Source organism: Tenrec ecaudatus, chromosome 6, assembly GCF_050624435.1.
Source record: "Tenrec ecaudatus isolate mTenEca1 chromosome 6, mTenEca1.hap1, whole genome shotgun sequence".
In the NCBI taxonomy this organism is placed as follows: Eukaryota; Metazoa; Chordata; class Mammalia; order Afrosoricida; family Tenrecidae; genus Tenrec; species Tenrec ecaudatus.
Genome location: NC_134535.1, coordinates 38,671,092 through 38,688,367, shown reverse-complemented (window position 1 = coordinate 38,688,367; position 17,276 = coordinate 38,671,092). Strand labels below are relative to the sequence as shown.

The following is a 17,276-nucleotide window of genomic DNA, read 5'->3' as shown; positions in this document are numbered from 1 at the left end:
CTACCGGCCGAGGGTCCCGGGGGCTGCTCAGGGGAAGCCCAGCCTGGCCTAGAGGAAGGATTCCCCGCCATTGCCAAAGTTGAAAACAAACCAAACAAGGGAGTAAAACGAACTTACCAAGTTGTTTGCCTTTGGGGTTGAAGTCCACGGAGGTGATGGCAGCCTTGTGGCCTTTAAAATACCGCTCCAGAACGGGGTCCTCCTGCGAAGGGAAGGGGTCGGGGACTGCACTCGGGGCAGCCGGGGGTCCGCGCCGCCGCCTCCCGAAGCCATCTGCGCAGGCGTGGGGGGCGCCGGAGCCGCCCGCTTCCCCCCGTACACCGGCACAGAGACCCGGGGCGCCGACTTCGCCCTCGCAGCCGGCAAGCTCTCTCCGCGGGGCTTCCCAGGCCCGGGCTCGGCCCGGGGACCACTTGGGCAGCTTGATGAAGACGCACATCCCGGGCCCCGCCCGCGGGCGCCGGCGGGCCGGCTGCGGGCCTTTTAAGCCTGGCAGGCGATTCTGACGCAGGCGCTCCCCGGCAACCCGGAGAGAACTCGGGGGCCGACGGCGCCGCCCGGCTCCGGCAGCGGCTCTCCAGCCTGGGCTCGGCGCCCGCCTTGACCGCCCTCTCCGCCGACGGCAGGACGCGGACGCCCAGGACGGGAGGCTCAGGTCCGAGCGGCGGACGCCTCCCACCGTGTGCGGGAGCGGCCCAAACCTGGCCCCGCAGCCCGCGGGGACGGATCCCGAGAAGCGCCCCAACTGCACCCTTACCGCAGCGGAGGCCATGGGGCAGCGGTCGTCGCCGGGCTCCCGCCGGTGGAAGGAAGGGCGGGGAAGGGAAGGGGACAGGGCTGGAAGGGGGACCCTGCGGCGCCCGGAACCGTCGGCCTGGAGCGCCGGCGTCGCCCGGTCACTACAACAACGGCGGCCCGGCCGAGCCCGCGCCCCAGGCGTGGCCAGAAGAGCGCCGAGGCCTTGCCGGCGCCGAGCCGCCGCGTTCCTCGCGGGCAGGGGGACGTTCTGCACGGCGCTTCGGGGCGGACCCACGCCGCGCACAATGTTTATTAACATCGGACGCCGAGACCGGCGTTTGCATTCACTAGGGGCGAGTTCGACGTGAGGGAACCGGGGGTGGCCGCGCTCTGATCGATGCAGTCGGAGTTCCATTTTCTGTTAAAGAAACAGCGCTTGCGCGTTTCCGTCTGTTTGGGGTGCGGAGGGACCTTTGAAATTGAGAAGCCGCTTGCTGCTTATACGCTCAAGGGAATTAAACCCCTGCAGAGCAGCTTTGAATTTATTGGAGCACGATTTCCCAAGCTGTCCCCTGCGTGATACAAAGGAATACACGTATTGAATGAATAAATGTTGCGAATTTACTTAGCTGCTGTTTCTAATCTCTTCGTTCAGAGCAGTGATTCTCAATCTTCCTGATGCCGTGACCCTTTAATATAGTTCATGTTGTGGTGACCACCCCCCCCTTAAAATTATTTTCGTTGCTACCTCATAACTGTAATTTTGCTACTGTTCGGAATCTTAATGTAAATATCTGATATTCAGAATGTATTTTCATTGTTACAAATTGAACATAAAGCATTGTGATTATTCACAAAACAATATATTGTGAAATATTTATATATTGTGAAATATTTATTATATTGTGAAATATTTATTTCTAATTACAAATAAGTGAAATTTTGTCTTGAAGCATAGTGTAGCATGGGTAACAGTCGTCACGCCAGGTACTCTTCTGTGGGCGTATCTGCATGTGGGCGGAGACGCCTGGAGACAGAGGAGCGGTATCAAGTGGTTCTAAGACCATCGGAAATGTTTTCTGATGTTCTTGGGCGACCCCCCCCCCCAAAGGGATCGCGACCCACAGGTTGAGAACCGCTGGTTTAGAGCATCACATACACAATTACAGATTTGTCTTTTAAATGAACATTTGGCAATAGACGATGACACAATAGAGCATAACTGGTTAGACCTATGCCCTGTATTCAGAAAGTTGTACTGCACCCTTTCATTAGAGGTTATGTGGTTGTCTAATGATAGAATTTAGTTTTAATGAATAAAATACACAGCAATTATGCAGATAGGGATAGCTTTAGATTACAGTATTGGTTTAACTTATGTGTATGCTTTTTGAATATAGTTGCTGTAAACTTGGCCCTGAGGTTACAAAGATGACTGACCTACTGTCACTTCTCTCAAAGATTCAGAAACCTGAATTGGTAGGTCGTATATTATAGGGTAGCCTTGGGGGGTCCATTCCCAGAGGAATAAACTCCGATGGCACGGTGGTAACCGGTTGGTTGCTAACTGAAATAGACGTCAGTGGTTCAAACACTATCCACTCTGTGAAACAAAGTTAGGAGTCTGCTTCCATAAAGATGTACAGCTCTGGAAACCGATGGGGGCAGTTCCACTTGGTTCGATAGGGTGTCTATCTGTTGGAATCAATTTGTTAGCAATGTTTTTCTTTTCTTTTGATTCCCAGAGATACTGGTTCAGTATATATGGGATGTGATCCAGGGCTCTATGGATGTAGCAAGCTCTTTTGGTGAGTGCTGTGTGGAACTCCCAACCATGCATTGAAAGGTATAGCTCTCATCTAGGATAAGATGCATCAAGAATGGTGATATCAGTAATTTGTCATTAAGCAGTGGCAGGACCCTAAACTTCCCTGCTTATGCCGGTTGCCTAGTATGGGTACAGCAGATTTTAAATGTGTATTTTTCTCTATTTTCCAATCAGCAAAGTAGGGACTTTAACTGAATAGAAAAAAAACTTTCCCAGTGTCATATTAACCTAAAAGTAACCATGTAAAATAAATGTATCATTTACCTCTACAGTAGAACCCCCGGGTTTCCATACTTACGTGTTCTAGAAGGAGCATGGAGATGCAGTTGATCTCTGATTCAATTTTTTCCCATAAGAAATAACTGAAAACAGATTAATCTGCTTGACCACCAAGTTTTTACATTAACCTTTCCTTTTTATACGACACATTACACAGAAATTTCAAAGTAAATAAGTTCAGAGTTAAATAATATAATTTAAATAAGAAACACAACATTTAAAAGGTTTTTAACACCTACAGTAGGGCCCATAGCTTGAGATGGATGAGGATCTGGATCTGTGGACACGGATGTGGAGAGAGAGTCATTGTTTGAAAGGGGAATCCCCTTCCATCAAGTCAGCTGGTCGCTGCTTCTCAGGACTTTTACCCCCTCTTTGCCTTATTTTCACTAGGACCTGGCTGGCTTTCTCTAAAAAAATTTTGTCTAAAGTGGTCTGTTGTTGGCATTTCCTTAACTAGTTTCTAAAAACGGCAAACCTGTTCCTTATGATGATTCTTTTTAAAAAGTCTTTTAGGACCCATTTCTTAAATCTAAAAACAGTACAAAAAACCCACAAAAACTAAAAAATTAATAGCACAATGCTTGGCACACAGTCGTAAAAGGTTTTAAAAGCCCCTCCCCCCAGAAGAATTTATTTCAGAGGACGGCATTGAATCTGCAGCTCAGGGAGAGGGACATATCTGATTGGGGCACAAGGGAGGGGAGGAGAGAGTGAAGCACATCCTGGCCCACCAGGCCTTGAGGACAATCTTCCTGCTCAGAGCAGCCAGTCCACAGAGAGGACCACATGGCCAGCCCCACTATGAGACACGACATCCCTCACTGACCTGTAGCCCTACAGGGGACAACACTGGAGACAGTAGGAATTGTGCCCGATCTGATCCCACCGCACAGAGGTAAAACACTAAGGGCGTACAACAGAACAACAAGGGGAACAGAGCAACAAAGTCCCCAGGGAATACCAAAAGTAGACTTTGAGGCCAGGCCTTGGTGCTCCATCAGACTTGTCCAGAAAACACTCCTAAAGGCCAACAAACAGTCCTTGAACTGACTACAAACTTTTCTTTCTTGTTGTGTTTTATTTTGTTGTCATTGATTTGTTGTTGTTTTGTTGTATATTGTTGCTTGGTTGTGCTCTGTCTTGTTTATGTGTATGTTATTACCTCCGCAAGTCTGTCTAAATGATATAGGCTGGAAGAACAATCTGGAGGAGAAAACAACAGGACCAACAGTTGGGGGGGGGGGCATGGGATAGGGGGAAGTGGAGGGAAAGGAAATGGTGTTAACAAACCCAGGGACAAGGAAACAACAAGTGATCCAAATCAGTGGTGAGGAAGGTATAGGAGACCTGGTAGGCCGTGATCAAGGATAATGTAACCAAGAGGAATTACTGAAACCTAAATGAAGACTGAGCATGATAGTGGAACAAGAGGAAAGTCAAAGGAAATAGAGGAGAGCGCTAGGAAGCAAAGGGCATTTATAGAGATCTAAATACAGGCATGTACATATGTAAATATATGAGGATGGGGAGATAGATATATGTGCATATATTTATAGGTTTAGTATTAAGGCAGCAGATGGACATTGAGCCTCCACTCAAATACTCCCTCAATGCAAGAATACTTTGTTCTATTAAATTGGCATCCTATAATGCTCACCTTCCCGACACAATCCCTTAAGACAAAGCGAGTGCATAAGCAAATGTGAAGAAAGCTGATGGTGCCCGGCTATCAAAAATAGTGTCTGGGGTCTTAAAGGCTTGAAGGTAAACAAGCGGTCATCTAGGTGAGAAGCAACAAAGACCACATAGAAGAAGCACGCCAGTCTGTGTGATCACAAGGTGTCATTGGGATCAGGTAACAGGTATCATCAGAACAAAAAATCATATCATTGTGAATGGGGGGGGGTGCGGAGTAGAGACCCAAAGCCCACTGGATATCCCCTTACAGAAGGGTCTCTGGGAAGAGATGAGCCAGTTGGTGCGATGTAGCAATGATGAAACATACAACTTTCCTCTAGTTCCTAAATACTTCGTCCCCACACCCCTGTCATACTCCTAATTCTACCTTAAAAATCTGGCTAGATCAGAGGATGTACACTGGTACAGATAAGAACTGGAAACACAGGGAATCCAGGGCAGATGACCCCTTCAGAACCAATGGTAAAAGTGGCGATACCTGGAGGGTGGAGGGAAGGTGGGGTAGAAAGGGGGAACCGATTACAAGGATCTACATATAACCTCCCTCGGGTATGGACAACAGAAAAGTGGGTGCAGGGAGATGTCGGACAGTACAAGATATGACAAAATAATTATTTGTAAATTATCAACGGTTCATGAGGGAGTGGTGAGAGGGGAAAAATGAGCTGATGCCAGGGGCTTGGGTGGAGAGCAAATGTTTTGAGAACGATGAGGGCAATGAATGTACAAATGTACTTGACACGATGTATGTATGGATTGTGATAAGAGTTGTATGAGCCACTAATAAAATGATTAAAAACATTTTTTAAAAAGGTTTTAAAAATGCCTACTAACAACACAAACTAAGATCGAGTAACTGAAATACAAACTGCTTTTGTTTACAAAATTCCTGTGCGTCAGGTCAGATTCTGATGTTTAGTTCTAGCTCTGATGCAAAATTTTCTCAGCCCTTCGCTTCAAAATCCGATTATGTTGAATATTGATGTGGTCCAGTACTGTGGTTCTACTGTTAATATGCTCATTCCATGAAAAGTAGTTGTGTTATTCTTGGTACTTTAGAGAAACATATCCACAGAAACTCATGTATAAGAGAGAGTTTTATATAAAGGTTAAGTGCGCATCAAGAAAACATCCCTACCCAGTGCTTCCCAAGCCCACAAGTCCAACATTAACCCATATTTCTGACACCAATCCACAAAGCCCTCCTACATCTCACAAAACAGACGCAATGATGCCAACTGCAAGAGGAAAGCTGAGTCAGTGAATGTGTAAGCACCTTAGCATTGGCAGGGGTCTCCACATGGGTGCTCCAGCACCCAGAGCTGCATTGGAGTAGGTCCATGTGGCTTTTCAGGGATGTCTTGCAGAAAGTGAGCCTTGCCAGCTGACACAGGGAACTGGCTAAGGCAGCTACACCCTTGTCCAACCATCAGAGAGCAAGAGATCCAAGAGCTAAAAAGGTGAGGCTCACCAAGTCATTTATCTCTCCACCCTTCAATTAACCCCATATGTGTTTATCTGCCAGGTTGGCACAATAGACTACCTACCTGAGTAGGTACTTGGAAATTTTTCACATTTAATCTTCTCGCCAGTTGTTTTACCAGTATCAGTTGCCAGGTGAGGTAGTCACATAATTTCATGCCAATTTGAAGATAATATAAATGTGTCGGGGTGGAGTTCGACCTGTCAATCAGTTCACAGCCTGATGGTGCCTCCCTCTGGGCGTGGCCTTCTCATGAGGAACCTGGGAACCTCCCATCTCTGTGTCTTCACCTTCCTTCTGGCAGGCCACTCTGACCCCTGCCTGAGCCCTGTGATGAACTGCGCCATTGGATCCACACAACTTTCTACCCACTGGCTTGTGAGCTTCTACATTCTGCATTATTACATGCTGCTGCATGAGTCTGAAGAGGGCCTTTCAGGCTCTTATTGGACTTATGGACTGAGCTGGGATGTTTTCTCCATGTATAATTACTTCTTGATATCAGTGTGAGTGTCTGGATTTGTCTGTCTAGTCAACCCGACCTAACACAATCCCAAATGTGTTAGAATAAACTCATGCTCCATCAGCTTTTCAGAAGTCACTGGCAAGGTCTTCTGAGGTGCCTTGGAGTAGACTTGAACTTTTGATTTTTGATTAGTAGCTGAGTGTAGTAACCATTTGCACCACCTAAGGATAGCATTATTAGAGAGGGGCTATTATTATAAATGTCATTTACACAGAAATTGGCATGGAGATATAAGTAACGTGGCCTAAAACATACAGCTAGGAAGTGGTTGAACTTAGATTTTTGAAACTCAACAGTCTGGGTCAAGTATTAACTTTTCAATCACACAGTTATGGCCTTTACATGATTGCAAGCCTATTGTAAATCTCTAACGGGGGCCTTCTCCTGTGGGCTTGGTTAGAGTGGCTGGTTGTGGCAATGAGGCATTATCTAGTTCTTCTGCATTCAGGTTAGAGGGGGCTGTGGTTCATGTAGGCCATTCGTTCTTTGGACTAACTGCTTTCTACACAGCGATGAGGAATAACGATGGAACCTCTCTTTGGTCGAGGCTGCTGACATGCCATCCAGACTGAGGAAGACCGGAAACATAGGGGCCTCATGAGCCACACCCTCGGCCCCATTGCCAAACATGGGAAGCACCTGGGAGGCAGGGATACTGCCGGTGCTGGTGGTATGCATCTTCACAGGATCAACTTCAACAAATACCATCGGGGTTCATTTGGAGAAGTCGGTTCAAGGCATTAGCACTTGAAGAGGAACCAGAGCCTCTGCCCAACTGTTACCCTCGATATTTTGTGGACTTGGTCGGTGAGCAGGAAAGGGTAAATGCTGCCAAACAGAAGACAGGAGCTGCTCCCGACATTGATGCTCTGTGGTTTGCCTACTACACAGTTCTGGGGGAGGGAAAATGCCCAAAGCAACCTGTCATCCAGAAGGGCACATTCTTCAGCAGAAGAGCTGAGGAGATTAGGGGTGTGGTGGGGCCGGTGGTGGGGTGGACGGCTGTGTCCTGATGGCTTGAAGCTACATCGGTGTTTGAATGTTAAAATGCTTTCCAAAAAAACAAGAATGATGGAACCCATGAAACTCAAAATAATAGTAATATAAAAAGACCAGATTACTGGTCTGAAAGAGACCAGAGGGTTCCCCTTGTAATGCCTTCACATTTGAAAGAGCTTTCTAGTTTGAAACTTGAAATATTCACAGAAGCCAACTTTCAGCCAAATAAAAAAAACTCCAACCAAACTCACTGCCATTAAGTCTATTCCAGATTACAGAAACCCTACAGGACAGAGTAGAACTGCCCCATAGGTTTCCAAGACTGCAAATCTTTACTGGAGTAGAAAGCCTCATCTTTCTCCTACAGAGCGGCTGGTGGTTTTGAACTGCTGACTTTATGGCTAGCAGCCCAATGTGTAACTGTAATCTCAAAAAATTCACTGCCATAATAATGTTGACTCATAGTGACCCTATACTATAGGACAGGGTAGCCCTGCCCTTGTGAGTTTCTGAGACATAACTGTTAACAGGAGTAGAAAGCATCTTTCTTCTACAGAATGGCTGTAGGTTTTCAGCTGGAGACCTTGGAGATCGCAGCCCACTGGGTAATCACTGTGCCACCAAGGGCCCCTCTGGCTATATAAGAGAGATGACTAAAAACGAACAATAACACCTGTGACAAATGTGCTCCTCAGAACAATCAACCATACAAAACCAAGAGGCGACACTTGCTCGAGACCAAAGACGGGAAGACCGGGAAACCTGAAGAATGGAAATGGGGACACTAGGGAGGAAAGAGGAAGAGTGCTGACATTGCACGGGGTGGGGAGATTGCAACCAACTTCATGAGACAACTTGTATATGAACCATTGATTGGAAAACACATTGGCCATGTGAATATTCACCTAAACAACAGTAAAAAGTTTGTTTTTAAAAACAGAGTTTTCTTACTTTCAGCCTGCTTGAGTTCACATCATTCCCTTGCTACTAGGATTATTTGGGGCTGCCCAGAAGTAGAAACTGATCACTCACCTGGATGGGAGCCACCGTGGGGGTCAATATTTGAACATCTTTAAGGTTTCCTTGAAGGCCATGAGCCAGGTGCAGCAAATACCTTTCTTTCATTGCCTTTCAAGTTTGCAACCAGGCATGGAACAAAAGTGCCACCTACTGTTCACATTCCTATGTAGCACCTGATGGGATACTTTGTGGCTTGCTGACAACCAGTCACATTCTCTCTCTCTCTTTTTTTTCAGTCACATTCTCTTCTTGAAGGATGTGAGAGCAAGTAGAAGGAAAAGTATCCCGTTAGATTGAATCGTTAGGGCGTTAACACCGACTTCATTTTAAAACTTGGGGTTGATTTGCTTCAGGGGACCATCTCCAAATCCGGACACCTATATCCTCAAAATATAATTTATAATAATTTAACACAAATTATACTTTTTTTGAAAACTGCATATTAGATTTTATTTCCAACCATGCAACCTCGTGTGGTAACTGTTTAGAGGTGCTATATGCAGTATTTACATGGGCACATGTACTAAAAAAACATCCCATTCAGTAGCTGTCCATGTTGCCTTTGGGGCTCCTGCCACCTCACAATCCTTCTTCTCTGCGCCTTTCAGTATTTCAGTAACTTGTCTTCCTCATTCAAGTCTCCACCCCTGCCTGGATATTCAGGATATCTCTAAACAATACTTTGTGTCATTGGGATAGCTTAATACCTCTATAGATTCTTAGCCTTCTCCAGATGTTTTTAATTAAAACATGAGGGTGGTAGTGCTTTAAAGTCTATAAGTTTTCCAATAAGCTTGGAACAGCAATGATAATTTGCATCAATAATTCAGAAGCATGGGGCAAACCAGGCTACAGGCTTTTAAAAAATGCATTTTAGATGATGTGAACTAGAAACCAAGCCCTAATTTTGATCTGACCACAAACGGCTAAGGGTGACACTTGAGCCATCACAGTCTGCTAAGCGGTCACATTTTGGAGCCTTCACTGAAACCGCTGCTACAACCAGCAATGGCTGCTCCTCCAGAGCCCCCCTTGCACCTGGGGACACACATCTCAAGGCCCAGGAAGAAGGCAGATTGCTACAAACCGCTCTTGCTCAGCACACACTCCTTATCAAAACAGAACATTTTCACTTTGGACTTCCATAGGGTGGGAAAATGAGAACCTGGAGGTTATCTACCATCAAAAGCAGCCAGACCATCTCACCCTAACTATGGCCCCACTCCCTTCTGATAAGGAACACAGATTGTTCCCCAGGAGAAGAGCTCAGAGACACAGAAGGTCAAGCCAGCTCAGCGCCGACCAAGGTTAGGACGCCATCTTAACTCTAGAATCCGCCCATCTTGTTAAGTATGTACCTTCCTGTCACATCTATGCCTCTGGTACTTCCCCTTCCTGTTAGGTATGTGCTTACTGGGGCTTGCTTGCATGAGAGTATATAAAGTTTTAAGAGAATACATTCAAACTGACAGTGGTAGCAACTGTACAATTATGCTTGATCTAATTGGATTGTGGACCGTTATGGCATCTGTAAGAGCTCCCAATAAAATGATTAAAATGTATATTAAAATAAATAACATATAGATGGGGGAAAAGAGAAAGAGAATCCATTCCCCCATCACTCTGTTTCTGGTTGCCATGAGAGAGCTGAGTACTTGTATTGTCTTCTTGTTTCGTTAATTTACCTCTTAATTTCACAACCGCCCCCAGTGCCCATTCAGTTGTTAAGGCTGGTCCCCACACCATAGTTTGCTATGTACAGTTCTGTTAGGTAGCTAGCACAGGGACCGGGGTGTCTATTACACATGCTCAGAGGTTCAGAGCGTCCAGCCAGGAAGGGGTGGTACACCTAGGTGGGCATTACACCTGGATTGGCCCACCTGGGCCGGGTGAATTCAATTCAGCCAATGGGGTCAACCAGGTTTGTCAACCACGCCTCCCAGCGGAGCACCTCAAAAGCCAGAATCCAGGGCCTTGGGGCCCCTTCAGCTTCTTAAGCTGTTACTCTGAAGCCATGCGGTGTTCTCCTCTGCCTTCAGGACTCCACGTGTGGGGTGAAGGGCCCTCAGGGTGCCTGTATAATCCTGACACTTCTATCTTTCATAATACTCACTTGGATCACAAGCCAGCCTTCGGAGTGAATTCTTCCTGGCGCGAAGCCTAGGACTGAGGTATATTTCTCCCACAAGAGAGAGATCTAACAGTTCTACTTTGTATTAGCGTAGCATTCATTATATTCTAGCTATATTCAGATGTCCACCAGCCCGCATTGCATACAGTGAAATGCCCATAAGGACAAGGGTCGTGTTGTATTTGTCTTGGTACCCCTCTGCAGCCACTGTAGTCCCTCCTGCACAGTATAGCATCCACACATGTGTTCTGCAATGCCTGAGAGCCTCCAGGGTAGTGTGTACATTTGATACAGCTCTGTATCAAATGGAAAGACCTACATGAGCAGGAAATATGATCTTTGGGCTCAAAACCGTTGATAGATAACTAGGCAGACAAGTCTCACCATGCAAAACAATATATGATACCAAATCAGCACAAAGAACTAAGCGGTGACTCTATAATGAACTTGAGAATATTACCAAACAGCAGTATGCTTGTTTGTTTGAGATGTTGTCCTTGTATTAGAGTTTCAAGGAAGGAAGAGCTTCAACTGCTATTTAAAAATTGGCTGGCCTGCACTAGATCAAGGACTTGTTAAAATGCAGAATTTTCACTCCCAGCTTTTGTTTTAGTAGGGTGCTATAGTTTATTGAGCCAGCCTGGCCGATAAACACAAGTAGGATTAACTGAAGGGCAGAGGGATAAATGGCTCGGTGAGCCTTGCTTGTTCTGTGCCTCAGTTTAAAGGGGTACACTACCTGTGGACTGTGTCGCTGTAAGTGGAGGTCCCTTTAAGCCCACACGATTGGAATGTTCATCTCTGGAGCTGGGGACCGACAGTTGATGACAGTTGGGGACCTGCCTTGCTGTTTGCTGCCTGGATATATATAGCCCAGCTCTCTCTACAGAAGGGGACTGGCAACTGGCAGCTCTCAAGCCTTGAAGAACTGCTAGTGTCTCATTGCTTTGTAATTCAACTGTTAATTTCTTGTATTATCTATCTGTATATAATTTAATGGTTTATTTCTTGAATTATATATCTATCTTTATAAATATATTTATATATAATTACTAGCAATCTGGTTTGTCTCTCTAGAGAACCCTGTCCAGTACATAGGGCTAGATTGAGCACAAGAATTTGCATTTCTGACACATTTCCAGAGGTGATTTTTATGCTACTACTAAACCACTCTTTGACAACCAGCAGACTGAAAAAACAGCATGAGAGAGATGGTGATAGAGACGCAAGTACTGAACAAACTTCAGTAGCATGGAAGGCACTGTAGGAGTCCCTGGGCTGCATGAACAGTGAAGCGCTCAGCCCGCTGAAGGTTGGTGGTGAGTCAGTCCTCATGAGCTGCCTCAGAAGACAGGCCAGGGCAGACGCTCTGCTTCTACAGGATCGACCATGGCCTTGAAACCCTGTAGGGCAGTTCCATTCTGCGGACATGGCGTCATCATGCCAGGGAATGGACTTTGGCTACGACCAGCACCTCAGGAATGGAGGGGCCATGGCATTATTGGAGTAGTAGTAAAGGGATGCAAAGAAAGAGATAGAAATAAAGGGGGGCAGGGACAATTGTGAGGTGCTGTTCTTGATCTTGACCAACAGGTTCTAATGGTGAATGGTTCTATTGCCTATGTGGAGACATGGTCATTCTCTTTCTAGGGTGTATAGTTAGTTTAATTCTCCATCATTTTTGAAGTGATGTAGCTTCTACACTGCACACAGTGTATCTGCTCTTTAGCGTTCGCAAGGCTGAAGCCGAATGCTTACTCAGGCTTAGTTCTGAGGAATCGTCAACCTTTCAGCTATTAGTCTGGTGCTTAACTGTGCAACCCATGAATGTATATGTACACACACACACACACACACAGTTGATTATATGCATTTTAACAACTGTATTGGATTGACACTTATATGCACTTGACTCCGTTTTCCCTTTGGGGAGACTTGAGTACATGCCCCAATCCCTTCCCCATGCTAAGATAAGCTGGTGAATTGAAAGTTAGTCGAGATGAAGCATCACTAAGACTTCCTCAAAAAGATTGCTAGGTCACCCTAGAATCTAAGGTTGTAAGTATTCATGGGAGAAAATAGCCCATCTTTCTCCCAGAGCAGCTAGTGGTTTGAACTGCCAACCTTGCAGGCAGCAGTCCAACTCTTACTAGACAACACCATATGCAATAAGATACTACTTCACAAATTTTTGTGAGCATGTGGAATACTGAAAGTTCAGGCTTGTTGATGGGCATGTAAAGGGTCACAGCTGCTTTATACCTACCTACAATTGTTGGCCCATAACATATGTCAACTTTCTGAGGACGTTTGGCAGTCCCTCCAAAACAAAAACGCAGTGGTTCTTGGGTGCCATTGAGTCACTCCTGACTCACAGTTATCCTCAGTACAACACAAGAAACCATGTCACCATCTGCGATCCTTGAGCCATGGTTGCTGGGTCAAGCCGTCTTATTGAGGGCCTTACTCATTGTTTTGTTTTCTCGATTGGCTGGGCTGTATTCACCAAGCTTGATTTCCTTCTCCAGAGGCTTGTCCTTCCTAATAGCAAGTCCACTGTAACTGAAATGAAATCTTGTTTGTTTTTCTTCTAAGGAACATTTTGACTCTGTTCTTCCAAGACAGATTTGTTTTTTCTTCTTATGGTCTGTGGTATATTCAATATTCTTCATTGAGACCATAATTCAAAGATAGCAATTCTCTTGTCTTCTTTATTCATTGTCCAGCTTTCTCGAGTGAGAGATAATTGAAAATACCATGGCTTGTGTCTGGCACACCAAAGTTTTTCAAGTGATATCTTTGCTTTTTAACTGTTTATAGAGGTCTTGTGCAGTAGTTTGCCCAATGCAATATGTTGTTTGATTTTTCCACTACTTCTTCTGTGGGTATAGATTGTGGATCCAAGAAAAACAAAATTCTTAGCCTTTAAAATTCTCTCATTTTTGAGGAATTTTGCTTTTTTGTGTATTTCGGTGCACCCCATACTGCAGGCTGAAGTCTTTACCCTTCCTCAGTACATACTTTAAGTCTTTATTGTTTTCAGCAAGCAAGGTTGTGTCATATGCATATTGTGTCTTTCTCCAGTTGATATTATATTCTTTATCTTACAGTTCCACTTCTCAGATTATTCACTCAGTATACATGTTGAATTAAGTATGGTGAAAGAAATCCACCCCGACATACACCTTTCCTGCTTTAAACCTAGCAGTATCTCTGTTCTGTGGAAATGACTGTGTCATGTACGTGTTCTTTACAAGCACAATGAAATGTTCTGGAAATCCTATTCTTTACTGTCTTCATCATCATCTGTGATAGCCCACAGAGTCCAAGCCTTGGATACTCACCGAAACACTGGCACACATTTTTCTGGTATTATCTGCTGTCAGCCAAGTTCTATGTGATGTTATGAATGATATTCCTCGTTCCATGTCTTCTTCAGACTCCAGCCGGAATTTCTTGCCGCAACTTGTTGACACACTGCTGCAACAATTTAAAAATTACCTTCAGCACAATTTTACTTGCATGTGATATTAATGATGTTGTTCAATAATTCCTATATTCTATTGGATCTCCATTCTTTGGAAGGAGCAAAGCCAGGTAGTTGTCTTCCAAATTTATTAGAAATGCTTCCAGTGTTGCATTTTGTTGAAACATCTCAGCTTGTACTTTGCCAATTCCTGGACCATCCTTTCTACCAGTGCCTCCAGAGCAGCTCAGACCTCTCTCTTCAATACCAGCAGCTCTTGATCACATGCTACGTCCTGAAATGGAACAAATGGTTTTTGATACAGGGATTCTATGTATTCTTTCCGTCTTCTTTCGACGCTTCCTGCATCATTCAGTATTTTTGCTCATAGAGTCCTTCAATGCTGAAATTTAAGGGTTTGAGTATTTCTTCATCTCTTTAGGCTGAGAAATGCTGAGTGTACTCTTCCCTTATGGTTTTCTAATGCCAGGTCTTTGTACATTTCATCATTATACTTCACTTTGTCTTCTCAAGTCACTCTTTAAAATCATCTCAAAGTAGACTTTCATGAATAGGATGGAGCCGTTTCCAGGACATGCGTTTGCTGATGAAGAAACTGTTTTGAATGACCATTAATAACCAGAACATAGAATTATGAAGTATAACTAAGAAAATTGGAAGTTGTCAAAAATAAACTGGAGTGGTTGAAGATAAATACTCTGGTCATCAGTGAGCTGAAATGAACCAATATTGGCCATTTTGAATTGGACAATCATATGATCTCCTGTTCCAGGGTTGAAATGCTGAAGAGGAAGAACATTGCATTCACTGCCAAAAAGAACATTTCAACATCTGCCCTAAAGTACAGCACTGTTTATTGATAGGATGATATCCATACAAAGACAAGCTAATATGCCTGTTATTCAAATTTAGTTGCCAATCACTAATGTCAAAGATAAAGAAGTTAAAGATTTTTATCAGCTTTTGATGTTTGAAAATCATCAAACATGCATTAATAATTACTATTTAAAATCAATCAAATCCCCCCTACCCCACTACCATGATCCGAATTCTACCTTGCAAGTCTGGATAGAGCAGAGGTACACTGGTGCATATAGGAGCTGGAGGCACAGGGACTCCAGGGTGGATGATTCCTTCAGGACCAGGGGTGTGAGGGGTGATACTGGGAGTGTGGAGGATGAGTGATTTGGAAAGTGGGAACCGATTACAAGGATCTACATGTGACCTCCTCCCCGGGGGATGGACAACAGAAAAGGGGGTGAAGTGAGATGCTGGATAGGGCAAGATATGACAAAATAATAATTTATAAATTATCAAGGGCTCATGAGGGAGGGGGAGTGGGGAGGGAGGGGAAAAATGAGGACTTGATGCAAAGGACTTAAGTGGAGAGCAAATGCTTTGAAAATTATGAGGGTAAAGAATGTACAGATGTGCTTTATACAACTGATGTATGTTTATGTGTGGATTGTGATAAGAGTTGTATGAGTCCCTAGTAAAATGTTTTAAAAAATCAATCAAATTAGTGATTGGGTGTGACTATTGAAAATAAAGAAGAATCAGAAGCTGGAAAATATGACCTATGTTTCCACAGTGATAAAAACATCGCTGAAGATCACATGATCAATTTTTGCAAGACCGACAACATATTCATTGGAAATAGCTTAATGGGGACTATGCATGTGGACCTTACCAAATGGCGTTCTCAGAAATAAAACTGACTACATCTGTGATGAAAAAAAGCAAAGAGAATCCCAATATTACCAATAAGCCCAGGGCAAGGGGCAGACTGCAGAACACACAATAAATTTCAATTTCCTCAACTGAAGCTAAAGCAAATGAAAACAAGACCACCGGAGCCAAAGTCCAATCTGGAGTTTGCCCCACCTGAATTTAAGAGACCATCTTGGGAATAGATTGGACACTGCCGTTAACAGCATGGCGGTGGCCATATCCACCCCCCTCCGGCTTCCCTCTGGCCCCTAGGCAGGAGTCGGATAGCGCTCCTCAGTCCATCCAGCTCGACCTAGTCTGACACCAACCATTCAGCCCACGGCACTGACTTCTCGCCTGGGTTGGATCATTTGTAGCAATAGCCACATAGAACTCAGACGCTGCTCATGATTTCGGGGGATTCTTAGGGGAGTTAAAATGTTATCGCAAGTCAGGACCCGTAAACACTAATCATAGAGTTGCTGGTCCACAGCAAGACCTCTCCTTGGTCGATGATCAAATTTCTCTCTGGTCTTCAACCTCTCAACCACATGCTCCCTTGGCTTCTGCCCCTGTGGGCCGGGAAGCCGGCCTACATGTCCGACAGCCACAGGGGTTCACACTTTTTTTTTTTAACATTCACTCCCAAATTCCAAAACTCACTGCCACCAGTCTATTGCAACTCATAGCAACCCAACAGGGAGTTTGCAAGACTGTAACTTTACCGGGTCCCCACCATGAGTCAGCATCGGCAGTGAGAGTAGAAGAGTAGACCACCTTACAGGAGTAGAAAGCCTCAGATTCCCCCGAGGACTGACTGATGGAGTTCCACTGCTAACCTTGCTGTCAATGACTAAACAGACAACTCACTCTGTCACCAGGCCTCCTTGAAGACTCATACAGGAGGGAAACACTTGGTTTGATTCAGTACACTTCCCTTATTGTTGTACAAATGCCTGGTCCATACATTTAAATGATATCTGTGATCCTTTGTATCAGTTGTGAAAGTAGACTTTATGCTGTGATAACATATAATGCCCCCTGCCCCTGCCCAACTTCACTGACTTTCCGAAGTCCTTCCCTTTCCCTCATGAACCCTTGATAATTTATAAAATATTATTTTGTCATATCTTACACTGTCCGACGTCTCCCTGCACCCACTTTTCTGTCTGTTGTCTGTCCCCAGGGAGGAGGTTATATGTAGATCCTTGTAATCAGTTCCCCCTTTCCACTCCACCCTCCTAGTATCGGCACTCTCACCACTGATCCTGAAGGGATCATCTGTCCTGGATTCCCTGTGTTTCCATTTCCTATCTGTACCAGTGTACATCCTCTGGTCTAGCAAGATTTATAAGGTAAAATTGGGATCATGAT

At 44.8% G+C, this 17,276-nt stretch overlaps 1 protein-coding gene across 4 annotated transcripts in view; it reads right to left on the bottom strand.

The window, feature by feature from the left end:
• The window catches only part of POC1B (POC1 centriolar protein B), a 120,439-nt gene extending 119,516 nt beyond the window's left edge, over nt 1-923 (bottom strand). Inside the window, exons 1-2 of one of the 4 annotated variants that reach the window (XR_012784893.1) lie at nt 758-923; nt 118-202 (exon numbers count right to left, since the gene is read on the bottom strand). Coding sequence is in view for 3 of the 4 variants with exons in the window: in XM_075551195.1 (XP_075407310.1) it covers nt 118-439 (322 nt within the window). In the remaining variant the exon portion in view is untranslated. The other 3 variants (XM_075551196.1, XM_075551194.1, XM_075551195.1) reach the window with 3 other exon arrangements.
• Between the last annotated feature and the right edge of the window lie 16,353 nt (nt 924-17,276).